The following is a 19200-nucleotide window of genomic DNA, read 5'->3' as shown; positions in this document are numbered from 1 at the left end:
ATGTCACAATAGTCTTTCCTGGAGTCTTCACACCAGACATCAGCCAAATTGAGTCTGCAAGCCAGCAGTAAAACACTCCTGCAGATGGTAGCCAGGTAATGGAGCTACCTCACCCCCCACCAGTAACTGCAAACAGAGATTTTGGGAAAGCAAGAACACAGTCCATCACTGATGTATTAAAAATAACAATCCAAAAGGAAAGAAAATAAACTGCACAGAAGAAATTTTGTTGCTCTGAAGGCATGAGTAGATTTTTTGGGAAAGCAAGAACACAGTCCATCACTGATGTATTAAAAATAACAATCCAAAAGGAAAGAAAAACTGCAAAGAAATTTTGTTGATCTTAAGGCATTAGTAGATTTTTGATTCAGATAAAATATTCCACAAGTCTGCACTACTCAGTTCTCTAAGGCTAATCAAAAGATTTTTCATCTCACAGTGCAATTTCAAATCCATAAATCCTTCCTCCACCCACATACCAAGTGCTGACACATTCCACTCAGGAGGAACTGCATACTGAACACCCTCTTCTTTAAGAGCTCTTTGCTCTCCAGAGGGCATGGTTAACTTCTAGGAATCTGTGGTCAGCAGCTAGGGAGCACACTGTGGGTCATCTAATGGAATGTGGCCAGGAATTCCTTTTAACAACCTTAATTACAAGAACTTGCAATTACCTCTGCTGATTACAGTGAGGTTTTCTTGAAAAAGGATTGAATTGGTAGATAAATACTCTTTAATTAACGTCAAACTCGTTGTGCTTTAGAGCCTACAAGTTTTACTCATTAGCAGGTGTTTTACTACATCACTGCCATTACCTTCTCCTCTCCTGACAAGTCATCTTCCTCCTCTGCACCTTCAGTGTTCTTCTCATTGCGTTCCAAGGCATCCAAGAGCCCAGCACACTGTCTTCTAGGTGAGACAAGCTCTTGTTCATACTCCATGCAGAGGCTGGAAGCTCCATCTCCATTTACTGGCATCACAGCGTAACACAGATGACAAATGAACATTCCACATTATCTCTCCTGCATTTTCTTTGACTTAGCAATACCTCAAAAAGCTTAGGAAGTCATCTGCACAGATAGGCTGGTTTATTTAATCTTCCAAAATTGTATGATATGACTCAGAAAAAAAGACTGCTTTGGTTAACGACATCCAAAATTGCTCAAGCATTTGTTATCACAACCTGTTGGACTTGTCTCAAACTTTTCCTTGAGAAATGGTGAGATTTAACCTCAAAACAGCTTTGGATCAATGGGAGGGGAAAAAGAAAAATCTTGCTGCAAAAGCTCTCTAACTATTTTGTCTTTAAGGGTTTCTCTAAAGTCAAGTTCCTGGTTTTAAGAGATTCTGGGATGAAACACAAGTCATTTGTTTTTAACAGAACATTTTTTTGTTTTTTAAAAGCCTACAATCCTCACAGTATCAGTATCTGTAAGACACAGGCACTCTCAGGTCCCAAGAACACACATTCTCACCAATTGGGATCCAGGTTTATTTGGGTTTAGATGTAAGAATTTAGAGCTGTAGGTAGTGTTAAATTAGTATCAGTTTGCTACTTCTAAAAGGCATTCTCTTCAAAATATATTCCCACTATTTTGTGAAATTACTTGGTCAGTTACTAAGAAAAGTCTCTATTTTGAGAAGAATGGAAGTTCATTATGCTGTAAATTAAGAAGTCAATACAAGGAACTCTTCAGCCAAAACCATGATTACAGGGTGCAGTCTGATGCCACAGCTAGTGCAAAGCAACTGGGAATCTGCACCAGAGGCAACACAGCTCCTTCCCTGTGCCTCCAGCCACCCAGTCCAGCCCACCCAGAGAGATGGATCCCCCAGGAACATAGGTGAGAGGTAAATCAGCTCAGCAAGCTCATCTCCTTGCTCTGCACTTGCACAATAAACAGATTCCAATGAAGGGAAGGAGCACGAGTGCATGGGTGGAAAGGGAGGGAGGAAAAAAGCAGTGGCCAAAGTAATGCCCTTCAGCAATGACCTGCAGTCATGCTGGCTTAGATGTGATGGGAAATCACCCTCGTGCTCAGTCATCACTGTTTTGGAACCCCAGTTCTAAATAACTTCACTGTTCTGTTCCAAACCAGCAAGCAATCTAGAGTGGAACGTTCTGCAAGAACATCCAGGGTGAGAAACAGTTTATTCTTGGGCATGAGCTAACCTCACATTCTAAAATGCTGGTTTGTTCATTTTAAGGTCAGTTGCCCCCTTCTGTTTTCCTCATCAGATGACTCTGTAAGAAACATTTACACAACAGGGTGGAAAAAGGACACAGGAGACTCAGTGCTAGTCAGAAACACATTTCCAGTTCTCATTTTTTAAATCAGCCATGATATTCCCCAGACTCCTGTTCTGCAGGACACTTTCAGGTTCCCTCTTTGCTCTGTAGTTACAACAGTTTCCCCCATTTTCTAATGCTCAGCTATGTCCCTTCTGATCTGACATTTACATCAGTTTTTGAGCTCTTCCTTGCTTTCTCTCCCATTCCCATTCCTAGTCTCCTGCTCCTACTCTTTTGGTTCAGCTTCCAAAATAAAAAGTACATCTGTGAGAACCAAACCTACCGTTCCTTTTCCTCTTCAAACTAGGAACATGGTCATCCAAGTTTTTGGCTTTTTTCAGGGAGAGGGTCTGCTCAGATGAAGTAGATGGTGCTGTACTGGTTTCATTTAGGGAAGCAGCAGAGCCAGAAGGGCACTGTGGCAGGAGTGGGGGCATCTGCAAGCAGTTCACAACAAGTTAGAGTAGGCAAAAGCTACTCTTCCACTCCACCTCCATGGCAAGCAAAGAATCTCAGCACCAGCCCAAAGAAATCTCTTTTTTCCCAAACCACCCTTGATAGCAAGATTGTTCTGCCTTCTGGATTTACATGCTTTTGAAAAAAGGATCAAATAAGCAGGAGGTGACATAGGTAGATGGAGTGTAGTAAGCAGGCTCAGCACTAAGAGACCTGCAGAACACAAAACAGGTCATGACCCTGCTTCTGAAGACTAACACAATTGCTTCCTAACACTATTGCCACAGTGTAGCTCCTTCTGGCAAAACACTTCGGGTTGTGACTCTTGTTTACCACACAACTCCCACTTATGATCAGAAAAGATCAAGTCATCCAGTACCATCCGTCTGTAACTTATTATTTTGAACAACTCTTGTTTTGCATTTGACTAAAGCATCTTCCAGGAAGTCATCCAAGTCTGCATGTGAAAGTTTAAGTGTTTATTTTAATCTTAATCTCCACTTGGGAGACAAAGAATTCTCCATTCTGGCTTCCAGCCCACTTCTTGCAATGACTTTCTCAAGTCACTTAGAAAGACTTTTTACAATACTACTTTTTAAGTCAAAAAACTATTATTGAGAAAAAGACCTTTGGAATGCTAAGAGAGAAGGTGTATTAGTAAAGATGACCCAGTGAGCAATTGTATTAATAATCTATGGGTTTGTTTAATTCTTAACTCCAGTCCAGATTTAAATGTGAAGGTCTGACTGACTCTCCTACCCATCTACCCTCTCCTGAGGGTGAGGTTGAAAGCTTTTTGCTGCTAACGTCTGTTCCAGTATTTGCATACCACCCAATGAAAACTGTGTTTATTTAGGAGGAAGAGGAAAAGGAAGTTATTTTTGTGGTCTAACCTACTGAGTTGCCCAGCATGACAACACATCCTTTCCCAGCTCCCTCGTGGAGAATGACGAGGCATATCTCCTTTCCCATAAATCTTCCCGTGTTTAGAAGTGCCAAGACAAGTGATTCTCACCTGCCTTAGTACTCCCAGTTTTCAGCACTACCAATAAAACCAAACAAAAACCTACAAACCAAGACATTTTCCAGATCCTTACAATGTCTTGAGCAACACGGAAGAAGAGGGAGACACTTCTGACTGCATGCCCAAAGTTGTCATAAACATTCACGTACGGGCGGACCCAGGAGGGCAGCTTGCCTCTTACATCACCAGTGGTGAACCTGGGGAGGATTGGAGGAGGAGAGAATTATCTGCCAGGCTGGCCCACATGAATTAAACAAATGCTACAACAGGGGCCAAAAGGACACAGGAGGAGCAGCAAGCCAACAAAAGGCTGAAACAGTGCAGTAAATACAACGGGGTGATGTCATTGCTGAGGAGGAAAGGGCTTTGTTGATACCATGAAATCAGCAGATCTTATCTTCTATCCATAAAAATCTGACTGTGCAATAGCAACAGTAGTAGTGAGATGTGATGTGCTCAGTCCCCAGCCAGGCCTCAGCACTGAATGCTACTGATTAAACTCCTGCTGCCTATTACACAGGTATTACTGGACCTTAATGAGTTATGATATTAATATAGTGTATTAATATAGAATATACTGTTCCAGTAATATATCCTTTCCTCATTTTCATCCTCCTCCTCTCACAAAACTGCAGTGCTAATGCCTTCTCAAATAATAATTTATGGGCTTACATTTTCACCTCTGGTCACACAATTTCCAGTACCATTACAAACATGAATTCAACAAATTGGCTTCTTTTGCATGAATACCATTAGACTCTCCCTGCAGCTCCAACAGGGTATATTTTGTGAGCAGAAGATAAGCTGGTTACTTAAATTAGTGCAATATTTATACAGCTTGTTATATAAAATTATTTCCTGACCTACGAACCGCAGCCTTCTCCAAACAGTAACATCAACACATTTATATACAAAACACCACTACCCATGTGGGGAGATAGAGATGCTGCTGAGTGTTGATGCTCTAGAGCCAAGGATTCACCTGTGGTCACAGAGGAAGATGGCACCATAGTCCTGGCGATGCCTGATGACCCTGCCAATAGCCTGGTTAACAGCCCGGGAGGCTTGCTGACTGTACCACTCTCGCCCAGATAAATACTGCAAGACATAGGAGGAAGAATTCACATTATTTACTGAGTAAAATGCATTCTCTGTGCTGTACAGTCATTATTTCTTTCTAAAGAAAGAACCAAAAAAGGAAGCATCCAACAAGATCTACTGACAGACCCCTAAAAGCCACATCTAGGTTGACTCAGATCTCCCACCTGCCTCAGAACACTCCAGGAGCAATTCCCCACTTGAGGGGCTGCTCAGTGTGTGGTGCACTGACAGCCCTGGTGGTGCAGCAAGCTCATCAGATTATTTAAGACCTAAGAGCCACCCTGCAGGACAATAAACTGTATTTGTAAAGTCATTCGTTCTCATGGCTCAAGTGACAGAAAACCAGAGGAAACCAAAACACAAAAACCCCAAACACACACAGAGTATTCATCACACCCCCAAACCCAAAATCCCCAAGCCAGCCAGCACAGGCAATTCTTCCTGCTCACCCTCTCTCTGGATGAAACAATTCCCTTAGAAAGACACACTGATAACATGCATGGAAAGATTTTGACTGAAACTTTATTTTTAGCATTTTTTGGAGCCTACGTTTGACTGAGATCGTGCGACTGGAGACAGAATTTGGAACCTTTCATATTATTAAAAGAAAAAGGTGACTGTAGTTGTGACAAACTCCCAAGGTTGTTTGACTTTTTGATATTCATGAGGCTGGGAGGATAACAAAAGCCAAAATCCAGAGACAAGAGGGAGGAGAAACAAAGACAGGAACCTGCAAAGAGCCAAGAGTGCAAAGCTGCCCAGCATTACCTGTGCACCTGCACCACTTCTTCTCATTTCATCCAGGAACTGCATCTTTAGAATGACTCTGGGCTCCATACGAGGAGGAAATGGAAGCCCAGTAATGATGACTCCTCGTCCATTAATGTCTGCAAAGTCCAAGCCTTCACTGGCCTGGAGAGAGAGAGTTTTCCATTATCAACAGGACTTGAAGGGACGTTTCTGAGCAATTCAGCAGCTATTGGCCTTTTTTTCTCCATTAAATTTAATCCCCAGCCAAGTGTAGTTTACCAATACTTTATGAATAGTTTCAACTAGATTTTTTGCTTTTATTACCAGGACTTTAAACTTAGCTGTTTGCTCCAGGAGGCCCTGGACAAAGCATACCTCAGCCAACACCCTTAATGCATAGGTCTTACTCCTGGGTTAGCAGGACAGCCGTATTCAGAAGTCATCTTACATGCCAGCCAGTACCTTCCAAACCCTGAGTTGTTAACAAGATGTGATAAGAACACAGCAAACCTCCTCTGACATTAAAAATGAACAGAATCATTTCAAAGCAATAATGGAAAGCTACCAGAAAGCTGCTAGAAGAGGCCTAGTTCTAGAGTTTTGGACAACGTGCCTCTTTTGGTTGATCTTCTCAATTTCCAATTTTATAGTCATATTATTAACCCTGTGCCTACAGCAAACTAAACTATCTACCCTTCAGCTGCATGTTACTGCAAAGCTGATCTCTCCCAGACTCTACTCCTCCCACAGTCACACACTGCTGGTGGAAGGACTGGCACATTCAGCTGAGGGTCCCACCCCAAGAGAGAAACATCTTTTCTTCACTGACCCAACAGCTGCTTTGGAGACTGAAGGTTCAAAAGAAGTTGAATCTTCTCTCTTGGTACACAGCAAGCAGCAGCAAAAAGGCTCCAACACTAACTGATGATTTTGCCAATGCTTCCACTGATAATCATAAGGCAACTTATCAGCACTGGGAAATATAAATGAATGGCCAACAAATGTGTCCAGAGGACCTGAAGTTAATTAAGTTATTAAAGCTAAGCAGTACTTTTGGTTTTCAGCAGTGCTGTTCTAACATGTTTCATTACAGATGTTTCCCTTAGTTCTCCAAAGCAGTTGTTCTCAGCTAATGGGCTGGTTTTGGTGAGCAGCCAACAGGAGATAAAAGTATGAAGCTCATCCCCTTGAAAGAACTCAAAGCTGGATGCCTTTAATAAAACTAGGAACGAGGCCTACATAAACTTGACATAATTTTGAGAAGGCTCTGGGGCATCCTACTTCTCTTTGTTGTTTGGGTTTGGTTTTTCCCACCTATAATTACAGCCAAATAACAGAAATGGACTGAAGTCCAGAAAGATGGTTTTTTTATCTCATTAACTCTATAATCTGATCTCAGATGAAACAAATTCTCATGACATTACCTTTCCCCGACACACTGCCAAGAAAGCAGCTCCATTGGATTTAGGACAGACAACTTTATCATAGTAGGCACCCATTACCTGAAAAAGAAACTAGTTTAAGCAAAAGCAGGAATTGTATTATCATTACCCTTTGCATTTGCATATTTAGAAAGCTGCATTACCTAAATTTGACTTGTACACTGAGATCTAAAATGAGATTAATTTGGCTGAGTGTAATTTCCTTCACTAATGGCAAATGGAAGAAACCATCTGCTTTGCAAAATCCTTACATGGCTGTGAAATCTTTAATATATCTGGGTAAGCACAGAAGATTAACATCAGATATTTGGACTCTCCTGCTTTTCTGCAGATCCTCAAGCATGACAGGCAAAGCTGTTCAAGGAGATGATTTACTCTAGGCAGCAAACACAGCAGCTATTAGTAAACAAGATAACACTGAGCAATTTCTTAACACCCAAAGCATGACAAGCTGAGAGGAAATGTCCAGCAGAACATTAAAAGATGCTGTCTACTGAAGTGACAGCTTTCTACCACCTCCCTTACTCAGTGCACATTGTGTTAGCCACTGTCACATCACTGGACTTCAGACCAAGACTGTACCCTGCATAACTGGCCATGAGAGTAAAGGGAGGATCCACAGAAAAACTATGAACTTCAAAGAAGCTCTCAGAGTTTTAATTTTATCCTAGGATAATTTTGGGGTGTTTCATACCCAAACACATCATAGAGAAGGTATTTAAAAGTAAAAACAGTTTCTGAAAATGTTACAGGTGTGTAATGCAAATACTCAACCTCTGCAAAGCTTCCTTTGTTCCTGGGTTCCACAAACATTGGCTTCACTTCCTCTATTCTTCTAGCAAAATCATGCTCCTGTTAAACAGATCATGAATGGCCATGTGAAAATAACCACATACCAGAACTGCCCACAAGGAAGGAAATGCTCTGGGGCAGTCACCACAGACTTCCCCAGCAGTCTGCTCCTCTCTTGCTCAACACAGGCAGACAGAAGCAGACCCTGGCAAGCCCAGCCACAGCAGCAGTGACTCCCTGCAGCTCAGAGGTGATGCAGGTGACTGATCAGATTCTTTGCTGTCCCACTTGTAAGCTCCATCCCAGCATTTGCTTTGAAGGAGGAGCAGCATTTAAAGCAGAACTGCTCCACCAAGTCTTACCAGGGACGTGTCACAAGCACAGCAGTTTGAAAAGTTACACTTGTAACAGTTAGAAACTAAAAATGAAGACAAATGCTCATATTGGAATTTTTCCCCTAGAAGCTGAAACACTTGGACCAGCTCCAATTTAGAGGTTTAATAATGAGAAGTTCAGTGAACTTAAGGAAACTCTGAGAACAGATCAGATGAGATAACATATTAAGACTCTTTTGGGTTTGGTTTCTACAACTCTGCATTTCAGTCTATTGTGAGCAAAATACACAAAGCCTGACTGGGCTTTTACTTTCCAGATTCTATCATTTACTTAAAAGAAATTTTAGTGATGGTGGTTAGACAGCACAACTACAGACTGATGTGTAACCAAAGCACCTAACACAGGCAGAGCACTTCACATACTCTCCAGTACTCCAGGCTCTTATCCATGACAGGATAGGATGGGAAGAACACCAGCAGCCCGTGTGGTACAACCCTCACCAGGTTCCCTGCAACCAGACAGACAAGTTACAGTTTTGTAGCTTATTTTATTTGTGAAACATTCCCAAAAACCAAATGCTGACTTAAAGTGGGCTTCACCCAGTGCCTTTAGAACTAGCACATGAAGCTGCATTGACTTCTTGTGAGCCTTAAATGTTCTGCAAATGACACCTGGCTGCAATGCTGCTGAACTGTCATTTTCCAGTTTGTGCCATTTTCTGGCTGTTTACAAACCACATTTTTAACCCAAATCCAAACACCTACAATAGAAATGAACTCCTAACTTGGAGCTGTTAAACCAAGGACTCATTTTGGTACACAGTTACAGCAGCCAGCTGCCTGAGCAAACAGAATGACACAAACTCAAGCAGCACTTAGATACCCAATCTAATCCTTTACCTTCCTCTGGCTTATTACATTTTCTTGACTATTCTTCTTTCTGGATTTCTAAAACTCCTGTGCAACAACCCATTTCTGAAACCCACACACTTCACTTACCAATTGTTTTCCCCAGAGAAGATAAATAATCCTCTGAAAACCTAAAAAAGAAGAAAAATGAAGTAACATCATTGTATTTCCTTGTCTATGTTTATCCTACAGATTGGCTTCCTCTGATACTCATCTAAAACAGCACATCCATACCCCCACCTCCTCTCCTTCCTGGGGCAAGCACACACACCAAGGCCATAAAATGAATAACACAGCATTTATGTTTCTGCCAGCACTTACTGAAAAGCCACCAGTGCCTCTATGCTTCTTTCTTTTTAATCCCTGTAATTTTGCATACTGTTTTCCCAGGAAACTTCAATATGCAAGGGAAAAAGGGAACATGTTCATTTCTATAAGGCTTACAAATGCCACACAGACGTTGTCAAAACACAGGAAACACTGTGAAGTCCCTTCCTTCAAAAAAAAAGATGTGTTCTAGCCCTTGGTGGGGGGGGGATCTCCAACCTTCTGCCTTCAAGACAGGATCTCCAACAAAACTACACCAAAATGGCCCAGCAAGCTTCTCAAATTAAAAATCCAATCTGAGGGGTTTCCAGACTTCCCCTTCTCTGTAAATGCCAATCACAATGGCTGAGGCTCTTTCCAGTTCTGTGGAACACCTGGCATTTTTCCCTTTTTTTTTTTATTAAAAGCTCTTTTAAGATCTGCTGTTTTACTCTTCTGTATTGCTGAAAGAAAAAGCCAGGCCTGCAGCAGAATTAAATAACAGAATCCTCAATCAGAGGGTTGTCTAGGTGTTGAAATTGAAGGATTTAAGAATGTGTCCACAGCGACGTGTGTACTACAGGAAGGCAGCCAGCTGGAAGAATGTGTATCACACACAGGGAACTGATCCTCCTTGCAAAGCACTGCAGGATTGCACCCCTGAACACAGCACTGGCACCAATGCACTCCTCAGTACCTTCAGAGAAGTGGCAAGCACAGAACCTTCTGCCATGTGCAGCAAAGCATCAAGCTGCCTCTTAAAATGACACACAGAGGTGCCAGTGAAGCTCTCACGTTGCACAACAGAAGTTAATACACAATGAAATCAAGTTTTGGGCTTTCCTGCTGGCAGTATATTCTGCTGGCAGCTGCACTGTCTACTCTGAAGAGCAGAAAGCCCCAAGCAAAATTATGAAAGACCAGATTAAAGCAAGATATATGATGATGAAAAGCTTGACAAATACTTGGATTTATTTGCCTTAAGAAAGCAATGCAGAAGTCAAAGACAGGCTGGTCATGGTGACAAGCTTTAAACACCTAGCTCTGGCAAAGGCCAGTCAGGTTTCAAATCAACTGAACCTTCAGCAGAGAAATTTAGGATGGGGCTTTATGTCAGGTAGGGTGAACTGCTCTGTAAGGGACAGGGAGGTGGCAACTCAGCATGAGATGAAGGACTGTGGGGCAGGGGTGTCTGCCCAGACCCACACCAACAGAGCAAGGCCAGCAGGGAAGGCTCAGATGCAGCAGCCAGGCTCAGTCTGGATCATCAGGATCTGGATCCTCATGGGCCATGGTGGTGGGGAAGGTCCAAAGTCAAGCCAGGAAGGCAAGTCAGCAGACCAGGAGCAGGTCCAGTGACAGTAAGGAGTGTCACAGTCCAGGAATGGTCTATAGCAGGTCTATAGTGACAGCCAGGTCAGAGGTCAAACCACAAAATGAATCAGTAGAGCAGGGTCAGATCAACAGGGGCTATGACCAGGTATGGTTCTGGTGGAGCTGCAGACATAGAGCCCTACAGTGTAGGCAGGGACTGGAGGCCTCTGTTGGACCTTAAGTGGAGCTCTTGGGTGATGGTTGGGGGTGGAGATCCCAGCTAAGGCTGGTCAGGGTCATTAAGAACTATTGGTGCACTCAGTGTCCTGACATTTGATCTCCTTCCAGCTCTCCAGTTCCAAATTTTCAACATTAGTGGTTAAAGGGTGTGACTCAGCTCACTGTTTATACAAGAAAAAAACCTACAGAGACCACTTATTTCACTTGCACCCTCCTTTAAGCAGAACCCAAAATACTGGGAGCCAAGACTTCAAAGCAGAATTGCACATGGAAGTTCATTACCTTCTTTCATAGGTAGAAGTAAGCACAGCTCCATCAGGTCCCTTAGGAATGATCCCAACCCAGAGCTGGTGTTTATCAATAACATGAGGATTCTCCAGACAAACAGGAAAAGGGCTAAAGAAACACCAAAGTAATACCTCAGTCATATTCATCATACAATCCCCCACAGACTACCAGTCCAGAACACTCAAAAATCTTGAGATAAAACCTAAAATGAGAAGAGCAGATTGTGCATTTTCAGTACTTACATCTGCATTTCCATTGTAAATGATGAGAGGGGGGACAGAGTCCCACTAGTGAGGATAATTGTCCTGACTCCCTGTCGAACAAGCTCGTGCATGCTGTATCCAGGGCTGAAACACCAATAGCTTAAGGTCTTTCCTACATTAAATAAAGAGAAAACAATAAGAAATAAGTCTGTAAGTGGAAAAATTAGAATATAACTGGCATATAACACATTGCATCAGAACTGCTGGAAGTAAAACAGCCAGTGTCTGAAGGTAAAACTCTAGATGTGTGGTATGTGCTGCTTGGGTCCTTCACAGATTTAATTGCTATGCCCATCCAAAATATCATTTAAAAGGTCATTGCTCCCTTGCACCTTAAGTAGCTTACACCTTTAATCACAAGATGGTCATAGAAAAGACAGAGCATCAGATCTTTTCGTTGGTAAATAACAGGCAGATTGAGCAGATAAAATTACTCAGTCCTCCATCCAGTGACTGACATCCTGCTGTCAAGAACTGGAACATGGTAGAACAGCAGAATACTGGGATGAGGGACAAATGACTGAAGTTGCTAGAGGAAAAAAAAACCCCAAGCCAAACAAAACCCAAACAAAACCACCCCACAGTATCTCCACCCCTGCTCTTGCATGAAAGGAGAAAAACTCCTTTTCTCTATCAGGAATTTCCAATGGCCGTTAACCCTGCACCCAAACTTTGCCTTTTCCTTGCAGTCAACTGCCAAACTTTTCAATTTCTGCTCAGATCTCTTGTGGGATGTGGATACACAATGTGTGTGACACCAAAAATCTGGCTTACTATAAACTATCCACAGAAGAGATATGAAGAAAACTGAATAAAACACATTAGTCCTTTCATTGCTCAGCTCATAGTTGTACATTGTTGGTCTTGCTGAAAACTTAAGAGCAGCTTTTCAGAGACAGTCAGAGGAGCAAAGGAATAAAAGTCATCTGCATCAAGAAGGAGAGCAGCTAAATAAAACATCAGCTTTTGCTCCTGTTTCTAATTCTGTTTTGTATGATTAGTTTCAGTTTTAAAAAAAACAAATGTAACATACACATATCATGTGCACATGTTTTAAATGCACATGCTTCATTCAAAAAACTGTTTTCAAAAAGGAGTGACAGTTTCAGGAAATCCCCAGTGAGTCACTCACTGCTTAGAATTAGGAGAGAACATTTATTTTAAACTAAACTTTTCTCCTTCCACCTCACTTGGGCAAATCCATCCAGATAACATCCAGATTCTACAAGAATCACATTCCAAAATCTACTAAATTCCATATCTCTAAATCACACTAAGAGCTGCTGTAAGTTACAGTAAGGATCTGCACATGGACAGCCCAGGAAGTGTGGAATTTACGCTTACAAATCTTCTGGCATGTATTTTCAGTGTCATATCTGGACATGAATCTCCCTCTTGTACAAAAAGTAATGACAGCCTTAGCAACGCTCATTTTGTGTTGAACACAACACAGGTAGACAGGGAACTTCTCATAAATCTCAGTGTCAATCTGAAGGATGGTTCTCCCCAGGCTGGTCTGGAGATTTTCTCTACACCAACACAAGCAACCATTTCATGATGGAGACTTTTCTTTTTTCACTGGAATAAGTGCACTGGAACAACCCCAGCAGTGCCCAAAGCATCACTGCTAAAAGGGTGTTTTAGACAGAGATTTCTTATGTCACCTCCCTTTTCAGCTAACTGTAAAAGGGCAAAGCAGCTCCTTGTGCCATTGTATCCACAACAGAGCTCTACTCTGAGACAGAAAACTGCAAGGAATACCCTCAAACAATCCTAGAATTCTTCAGACCTGAAGTCCCTACAGCCAAACCATTCCCTGTTTCTCTGCTAACTTAGTGGAGAAAAAGCAAAAAAAATACACCCCCAAATTTTTCCAATCCTTTATCTACTGATGTTTTTACCTTGGTCCATGGCAACAAGGCTACTTCCACACAGAAGACTCCCCAGCTCTGTGAAGAACACTACCATGCCAAAAGGTTTTTGGGATATTGATAGATGTGGAGCGTGCCCTCACTGAGTTATTCTGCTCAGCCCTTTATTCCTCACAGTCATTTTTAACATTTAATATAACACTGGTGGTGTTTCACTCAGAAATCCTATAATGACAGCCCAAAATTTGCCCAAGGACTCCCTGTTCACAGGGGGATGCCTTCAATTGTTTTCTCTTATTTGAATCAGAAAGGAGCAGTTGAACAGTTTTCAATCCAGCTTTCACATGAGCTGCTCCAAGTCTGTACCTTGTTTTTTTGCAGATGAGTTCCAGAGATCTGTTCTTTGTTTCTTCTTTTGATTGCTGTTATCCAGATGAATGTGAACCTGAAAGAAAATAACAGAAATGTTCCTAGAGACAGCTACAGGTATGAACTTGCACTTCATGCCTCAAAAAAAGCTACACTTTATTAGGGGTAGTTAACTATTAATGCTATAAGTGACATTAATTAAAGTCATCCTGTTTCTTCTTTGTCTTGTTTTGTTTACACTCTCTCATAATATATCTACCAAGGAGCAAAGAAGTAGATCAATATTTAACCAGCCAGTTTGAGTCAGTCAGCTTTTCCTGGGCTGCCTTGAGCAGAGACAAGGAGCTCAATTATTTAGGTATTGTCCACCAGAATAAAACACACAGACTGGAAAACTTGTGTTAGAAAGACTTGCTTCATTTCACAACAAAAATAGTATTAAAGTTCATGTCAATGTTCACCTTTTAACTAAAAAAGACCTGTCCCTAAAATTCATTACAGCATCACAGCCCCTAAAGTCCAAAACTAAATAAATTATAAGGACTTGGAGGAGGAGGTTCAGTGGCTTTAATGTACTTACTTGATAACAGGCTAAACTCAAGCCAAAGGAAAAGATTATAGGAAGAACACATCCATTCTTGCATAAGGCACAGTACCAAAGTTTGCAATAATTCACATTTTCAGCACTTTCCCTAATTTTGAGTTTCTTTAAAGAAGGCCTGTAGCTCCCCTTTTTCCCTGGAACCTAAACTAACCCCAGCTCCTTTGGTTTTTTTGGGGTTTTTTATTGTTGTTTTTTCTTGGGGGCTTTTTAATTTGTTGTTTTATTGTTTTTTTTCCTGGAAGAACTTACATATTCCCCATGGGATCAACACCATCTTTTGCTACACTGTTCACATCCTTCTGAGTCAAAATGCCAGCAAGGAAAAAAAGCCAAAAGTAGAACAGAAAGCATCCCATACCTTATAATATTTAGATATTGATTTATGGGGCACGAAACCTGTTGTGCCTTCTGGAGGATCAACGTTGAATACTGTCTGGAAAAAGGATGGAAACAAATGGAGAGGGATTTAACAACTGCTTCCAGCAAAGTCCCTCCTGTATCTTGGCAGTGAGAATTATCTCCACAAAAGGTACTGCTATGATAACCTTAAATATATCTCCCTGCTCCTGTTATTAAGTAAAGACAAAGAATCTTGAATAAATCAAGTTGTTTTTTTCTTTACAAGCAATTCCTGCTAGCCACATGACTTTTCATGTTAAAAAAAATCATGCCAGTATCTAAATACATTTAAATTATACAAATGACAGTATTATTATTCACACTTCACAACTTCTGGCTGTGGAGAAATATAAATGAGATCACAACTGAGCACAAAAGACATTTTTTAATTTCCTTCCTTTAGCATTTCAGCCATGATGCCCTAAGGATAGACTAATAACACTTAAAAAAACAACAAAAAACAACCCAAACCAAGTTGTAATCATATCTAGTTGCCCAGATAGTCAATTAAAAGGTTCTGTCAACTCTTCTGCATGGAGTTAGGCTTCTTCCCCTTTCCTGTATGTGATGGCTTATGACTAAGGGTGCTGCTCTCTCAAACATGTGGTGTTCCAGGGCAATTGCCATGAAAACAGCTGTACTTCTTAAATATTTATGCTTCTGTTAATTATTCTAAACAAAAAGGGGTTTTTTTTTTTGGACATTTAAAAGGAATTATCCAAGTTCATTAAAATATCAGCCAGTTGCAACAAGAAAGATGTTCTTCAGCAGTATAAAAGTACAATTCCTGGAAATCTTAACTTCTGAGAAACAGCCAAAGATAGGGTGTACAAAAGAGACTGTAGTGAGTGTTCCTCTAAAAGGAAGGGGAAAAAGTATTATTAATAAAAACTGGTGGCAAGAGCAAGATCCTGCTCTTCCAGTTCACATCACCCTTCATCTATCACCCAGACAATTATCCCCAGTCCTGTAGCACACACTCATCTGGGGGCTCCAGTCACTGGGGTCAGACACAGCTTCTGCTTCAGAATCTGTTCATCTCTCAGCTTTGAAACCCTGAGGAACTAACACAGGCTCAGAGAGTTGGGGTTGTTCAGTCTGTAGAAGAGAAGGCTCCAGGGAGACCTTCTTGTGGGCTCTCAGTACTTCAAGGGGCTTACAAAAAAGGTGGGGAGGGACTTTTTACAAGGGCTTGTAGGGATAGGATGAGGGGTAATGAGTTCAAACAGGAAGAGAGGAGATGTAGATTGGAAGCAAGGAAGAAGTTCTTCACTGTGAGGGTGGTGAGACACTGGCACAGGTTCCCCAGGGAAGCTGTGGATGCTTCACCACTGGAGGTGTTCAAGACCAGGTCGGATGGGGCTTTGAGCAACCTAGTGGCAGATGTCCCTGCCCATGGCAGGGGGGTGGAACTAGATGATCTTTAAGGTCCCTTCTGTCCCAAACCATTCAATATATCCATGATTGTTTCATGAGAAGATCTCATATTCCCAAACATTGCTGCTAGAAAGTAAACAGCTCAGTAACCCAGCTCCACCTGGTGGAGGCTAAAACCAGAAATGGAAAATGTCATTAAATTTCATTTCAATAAATTGAAATGGAGCATCTCCAAAAAGGGACATCAAAGCTGCAGGAGGACCTGAGTAGAAACCAAAGTGGACCATCCCCCTAGGCAGCAGCTTTCTCCTCAAAAACCCACAGACTTCCAGCACTGCCCAAGTGTACACACAAGCAAAAATAAAATGGAGCCAAGTTCTTGCCACATTTTTTGAAGCAATTCCCTTATCCTTCAGACATATTTAGAGGTAGCATTAATTATTTACCTGGATAATATCTGAGAGCTTGTGTAATCCAGATGTATTGACAAATATCCCAGTACCTAGAGAGATTAACACACAATCACAACACAAATATTCATCCATTTGTATATCTACCTTAGCTGAACAGCACTACACTCTGAATACTAGGACTTGAAAATATCTGGAACAAGATTATTCCAAGTATTTCACCATTATTCAAGAAGCAAGGAGAAATGTAAACTCAGCATTCCAAAGGAAGTTTCATGTCTCTGAAGCAGTTGGAAGCTGTCACCTGAGACAACAACAAACTTCTTAAGGCTCCTCTACACTAAAAATTGGAGATAAAACCAGAGAAAAACCACCCTAATGATAAGAATTTGACCAAGGAAATGATAAACAGATGCACTTGTTAAGCCAGAGCACAAACAGCCTAAAAAGGAGAAAGACCCTGGAGGAAAAAAGAGGGAAGGACAGATTTGTTCTTAGAGGGTGCACCTGCAGAACAGCCCATCCATGTTCCAGCCTCCATGGAATGCTCCAGTCTCACTGCAATGCTCATACTGAACAGTCTGCTGGCAAGAGCCAGCTAAATCCTTTCCTTAGCATATGTAGAAATTGGAGATTTTGCTTTGCACTGGGCAAATTAAGAACAAGCTGCTGACAGACAGGAGATTCCCACATTAGGTGATTCCCAACATTCCTGTTTCGTAACTCCATGACCAGGGAAGAACTCAAGACACTAAATGTGCCATCAGCAAGATGCCCACAAGCTTTACCCCACAATTCTTCTGGTTTTGGAGAAAAATAGTGCAGTGTGCCAAAGTCCTCTACAGACACACACAGGTTGGTAAATACATTTTGGCACAAAGTGGCTCTGAAAACAAATTCTGCTGCATGAACAGACAAAATGTGTTTCCCAGCTGATCCTAATAAAGAGACAGGTCCTCAAGGTCAGAGCTTCAGCTTTCAAAAGCTTTAAAACCTAAATCTAAACAAAGAAGCCTTTCTCCTTTCTCTCCCTGAACTACACAAACTTCCAATGACTCAGATTACAGAGGAAAACCTGAGTGAAATTACTCATAAATGGACACTTACGGCCTGAAAGAAACTGTAAGATCTGCTCCAGGGACTCCAGGAGGGAGGATTTGGTCTGGAACGTTATCTGGGCCTCTGCAAACAGCTCAAAGATGTAGCTGCAATTTACAAAGAAAGAGCACAAAAGGGTAAACACTGTGAAGAATCACAGAGACACAACTGCTGTTACTCTTCTATAACAGCAGCAATTTCACCATCCAGTATCAAAACATGTTCTTGTCTCCATGGGAAAGAAAAATTACAGGAACAAAAATAAGTATTTGGTTATAAAGACAGCAAACAACCTTGACATGACAGAACCCACCCTGACCACAGCTTTCACATTTCTCTACAACACACAGCATGTATTAAATTTAGAAACAGATTTGGTTTCCATGATTTTTTTTTTTAGCAATATCCATTAGTTTAATGTAGACTTAGAGGTCTGAGGTACCTCAAACCAAACTGCTGCAGCACTAGCTGTTGAAATCATGACCCAAAACTAAAAGAAGCTTCTTCCAGTTCAGAACACCTGGTAGGCTACACACTGCATGGGATCTTCTGCTCTTGAAACACTTTAAAAGAGAGTTCCACCAGAAATAATGATTACTACAGAAAGAGGACTTAAGGAAACCCAAACCCTTGATTAAATACTGTTCCCAGAGCCTGGCATAGTGCTACCAATCCTAACAGCTGACCCAGTGTCATGTTTGCTGTATTTTTTTATTAATAAGAAGAAATTTACCTCCCCTCTTTGGTGATCCCACTGTCATTGGGTGGCAGCTCCACTGCATCAATGGCACTTTCTAGCTGAAGAAGAATTTCTTTAAGAGAACCAAGAGGGAAATAAAGTTAGGGCACACAGGAACTCACTTCTGGGACACACCTAGAGCCTCTTTTTCAAATGTATTTTATTACAAGGGGCTGTTATCAAAATTGTCGTGATTCTGTAAACACAGAAAAATGATCAAATTTTCTAGATATCACCTTTAAATATTCATATTCCACTTTAAGAACTTCTATGACCTTGATTCTTAGAAGTCAGCTAAATGTTAAACTCTTTTCTGTAGACAGGGAAAGTTGTTTACAAAGCATTTCCAAGAATATCTCAAACTCTTGCTCTTAACTTTACGTAGCATCGTGTTCTTGTGGCAGAATGATGCAACTAATGTGATTCCAGCAGACTGACAAGATTAGGAAACAAGGGAACTTCTGGCAAAGCAGGAAGCAATGCATCCATCTGCCAAATCCCTCATCTTCCTGGGAAAAAAACCACCCAACTAAACATTCCACAAAATTCTCCAGAAAAAGAGGCAGCTTAAACTTCCATGGATTTCTCGGTTCAAAGCAATGCCTAGAGGAATTCTACAGGAACTTGATTTATAGGTGGTGACCTTCTGAAAACTCTCCAACAGCAATTTTCAACAACACAGAAAATAACCTTACTCTTTATCTTTGCTATATCTTCGAGTTCCATGTTCAGCCCTGTTGAAGAAAGGAAAGATTTCAAAGAGGATGTTTCACATGTTTCATTCCTGGTTTCTTTATATCTCTGCAGAAATTATGGATAC

The 19200-nt window shown here is 41.3% G+C and overlaps 1 protein-coding gene across 1 annotated transcript in view; it reads right to left on the bottom strand.

Annotated features, from left to right (window-relative positions):
- RTEL1 (regulator of telomere elongation helicase 1) overlaps window positions 1-19121 on the bottom strand; it is a gene marked incomplete at its 5' end in the record, with an annotated part of 35164 nt that extends 16043 nt beyond the window's left edge. Inside the window, 17 exons of the mRNA XM_008945573.1 lie at window positions 816-970; window positions 2577-2730; window positions 3847-3970; window positions 4756-4871; window positions 5643-5786; window positions 7049-7126; window positions 7841-7918; window positions 8617-8702; window positions 9193-9233; window positions 11245-11358; window positions 11493-11625; window positions 13751-13829; window positions 14716-14790; window positions 16580-16635; window positions 17651-17748; window positions 18375-18453; window positions 19076-19121. Coding sequence (XP_008943821.1) covers window positions 816-970; window positions 2577-2730; window positions 3847-3970; window positions 4756-4871; window positions 5643-5786; window positions 7049-7126; window positions 7841-7918; window positions 8617-8702; window positions 9193-9233; window positions 11245-11358; window positions 11493-11625; window positions 13751-13829; window positions 14716-14790; window positions 16580-16635; window positions 17651-17748; window positions 18375-18453; window positions 19076-19121 — 1656 coding nt within the window. The remainder of the gene's footprint in view (window positions 1-815; window positions 971-2576; window positions 2731-3846; window positions 3971-4755; window positions 4872-5642; window positions 5787-7048; window positions 7127-7840; window positions 7919-8616; window positions 8703-9192; window positions 9234-11244; window positions 11359-11492; window positions 11626-13750; window positions 13830-14715; window positions 14791-16579; window positions 16636-17650; window positions 17749-18374; window positions 18454-19075) is intronic.
- Between the last annotated feature and the right edge of the window lie 79 nt (window positions 19122-19200).

The sequence above is a fragment of the Merops nubicus genome, unplaced genomic scaffold, assembly GCF_000691845.1.
Source record: "Merops nubicus isolate BGI_N331 unplaced genomic scaffold, ASM69184v1 scaffold10968, whole genome shotgun sequence".
Classification (NCBI taxonomy): domain Eukaryota; kingdom Metazoa; phylum Chordata; class Aves; order Coraciiformes; family Meropidae; genus Merops; species Merops nubicus.
The sequence above is the reverse complement of the archived record's forward strand: the minus strand, read 5'-3'. Positions and strand labels throughout refer to the sequence as shown.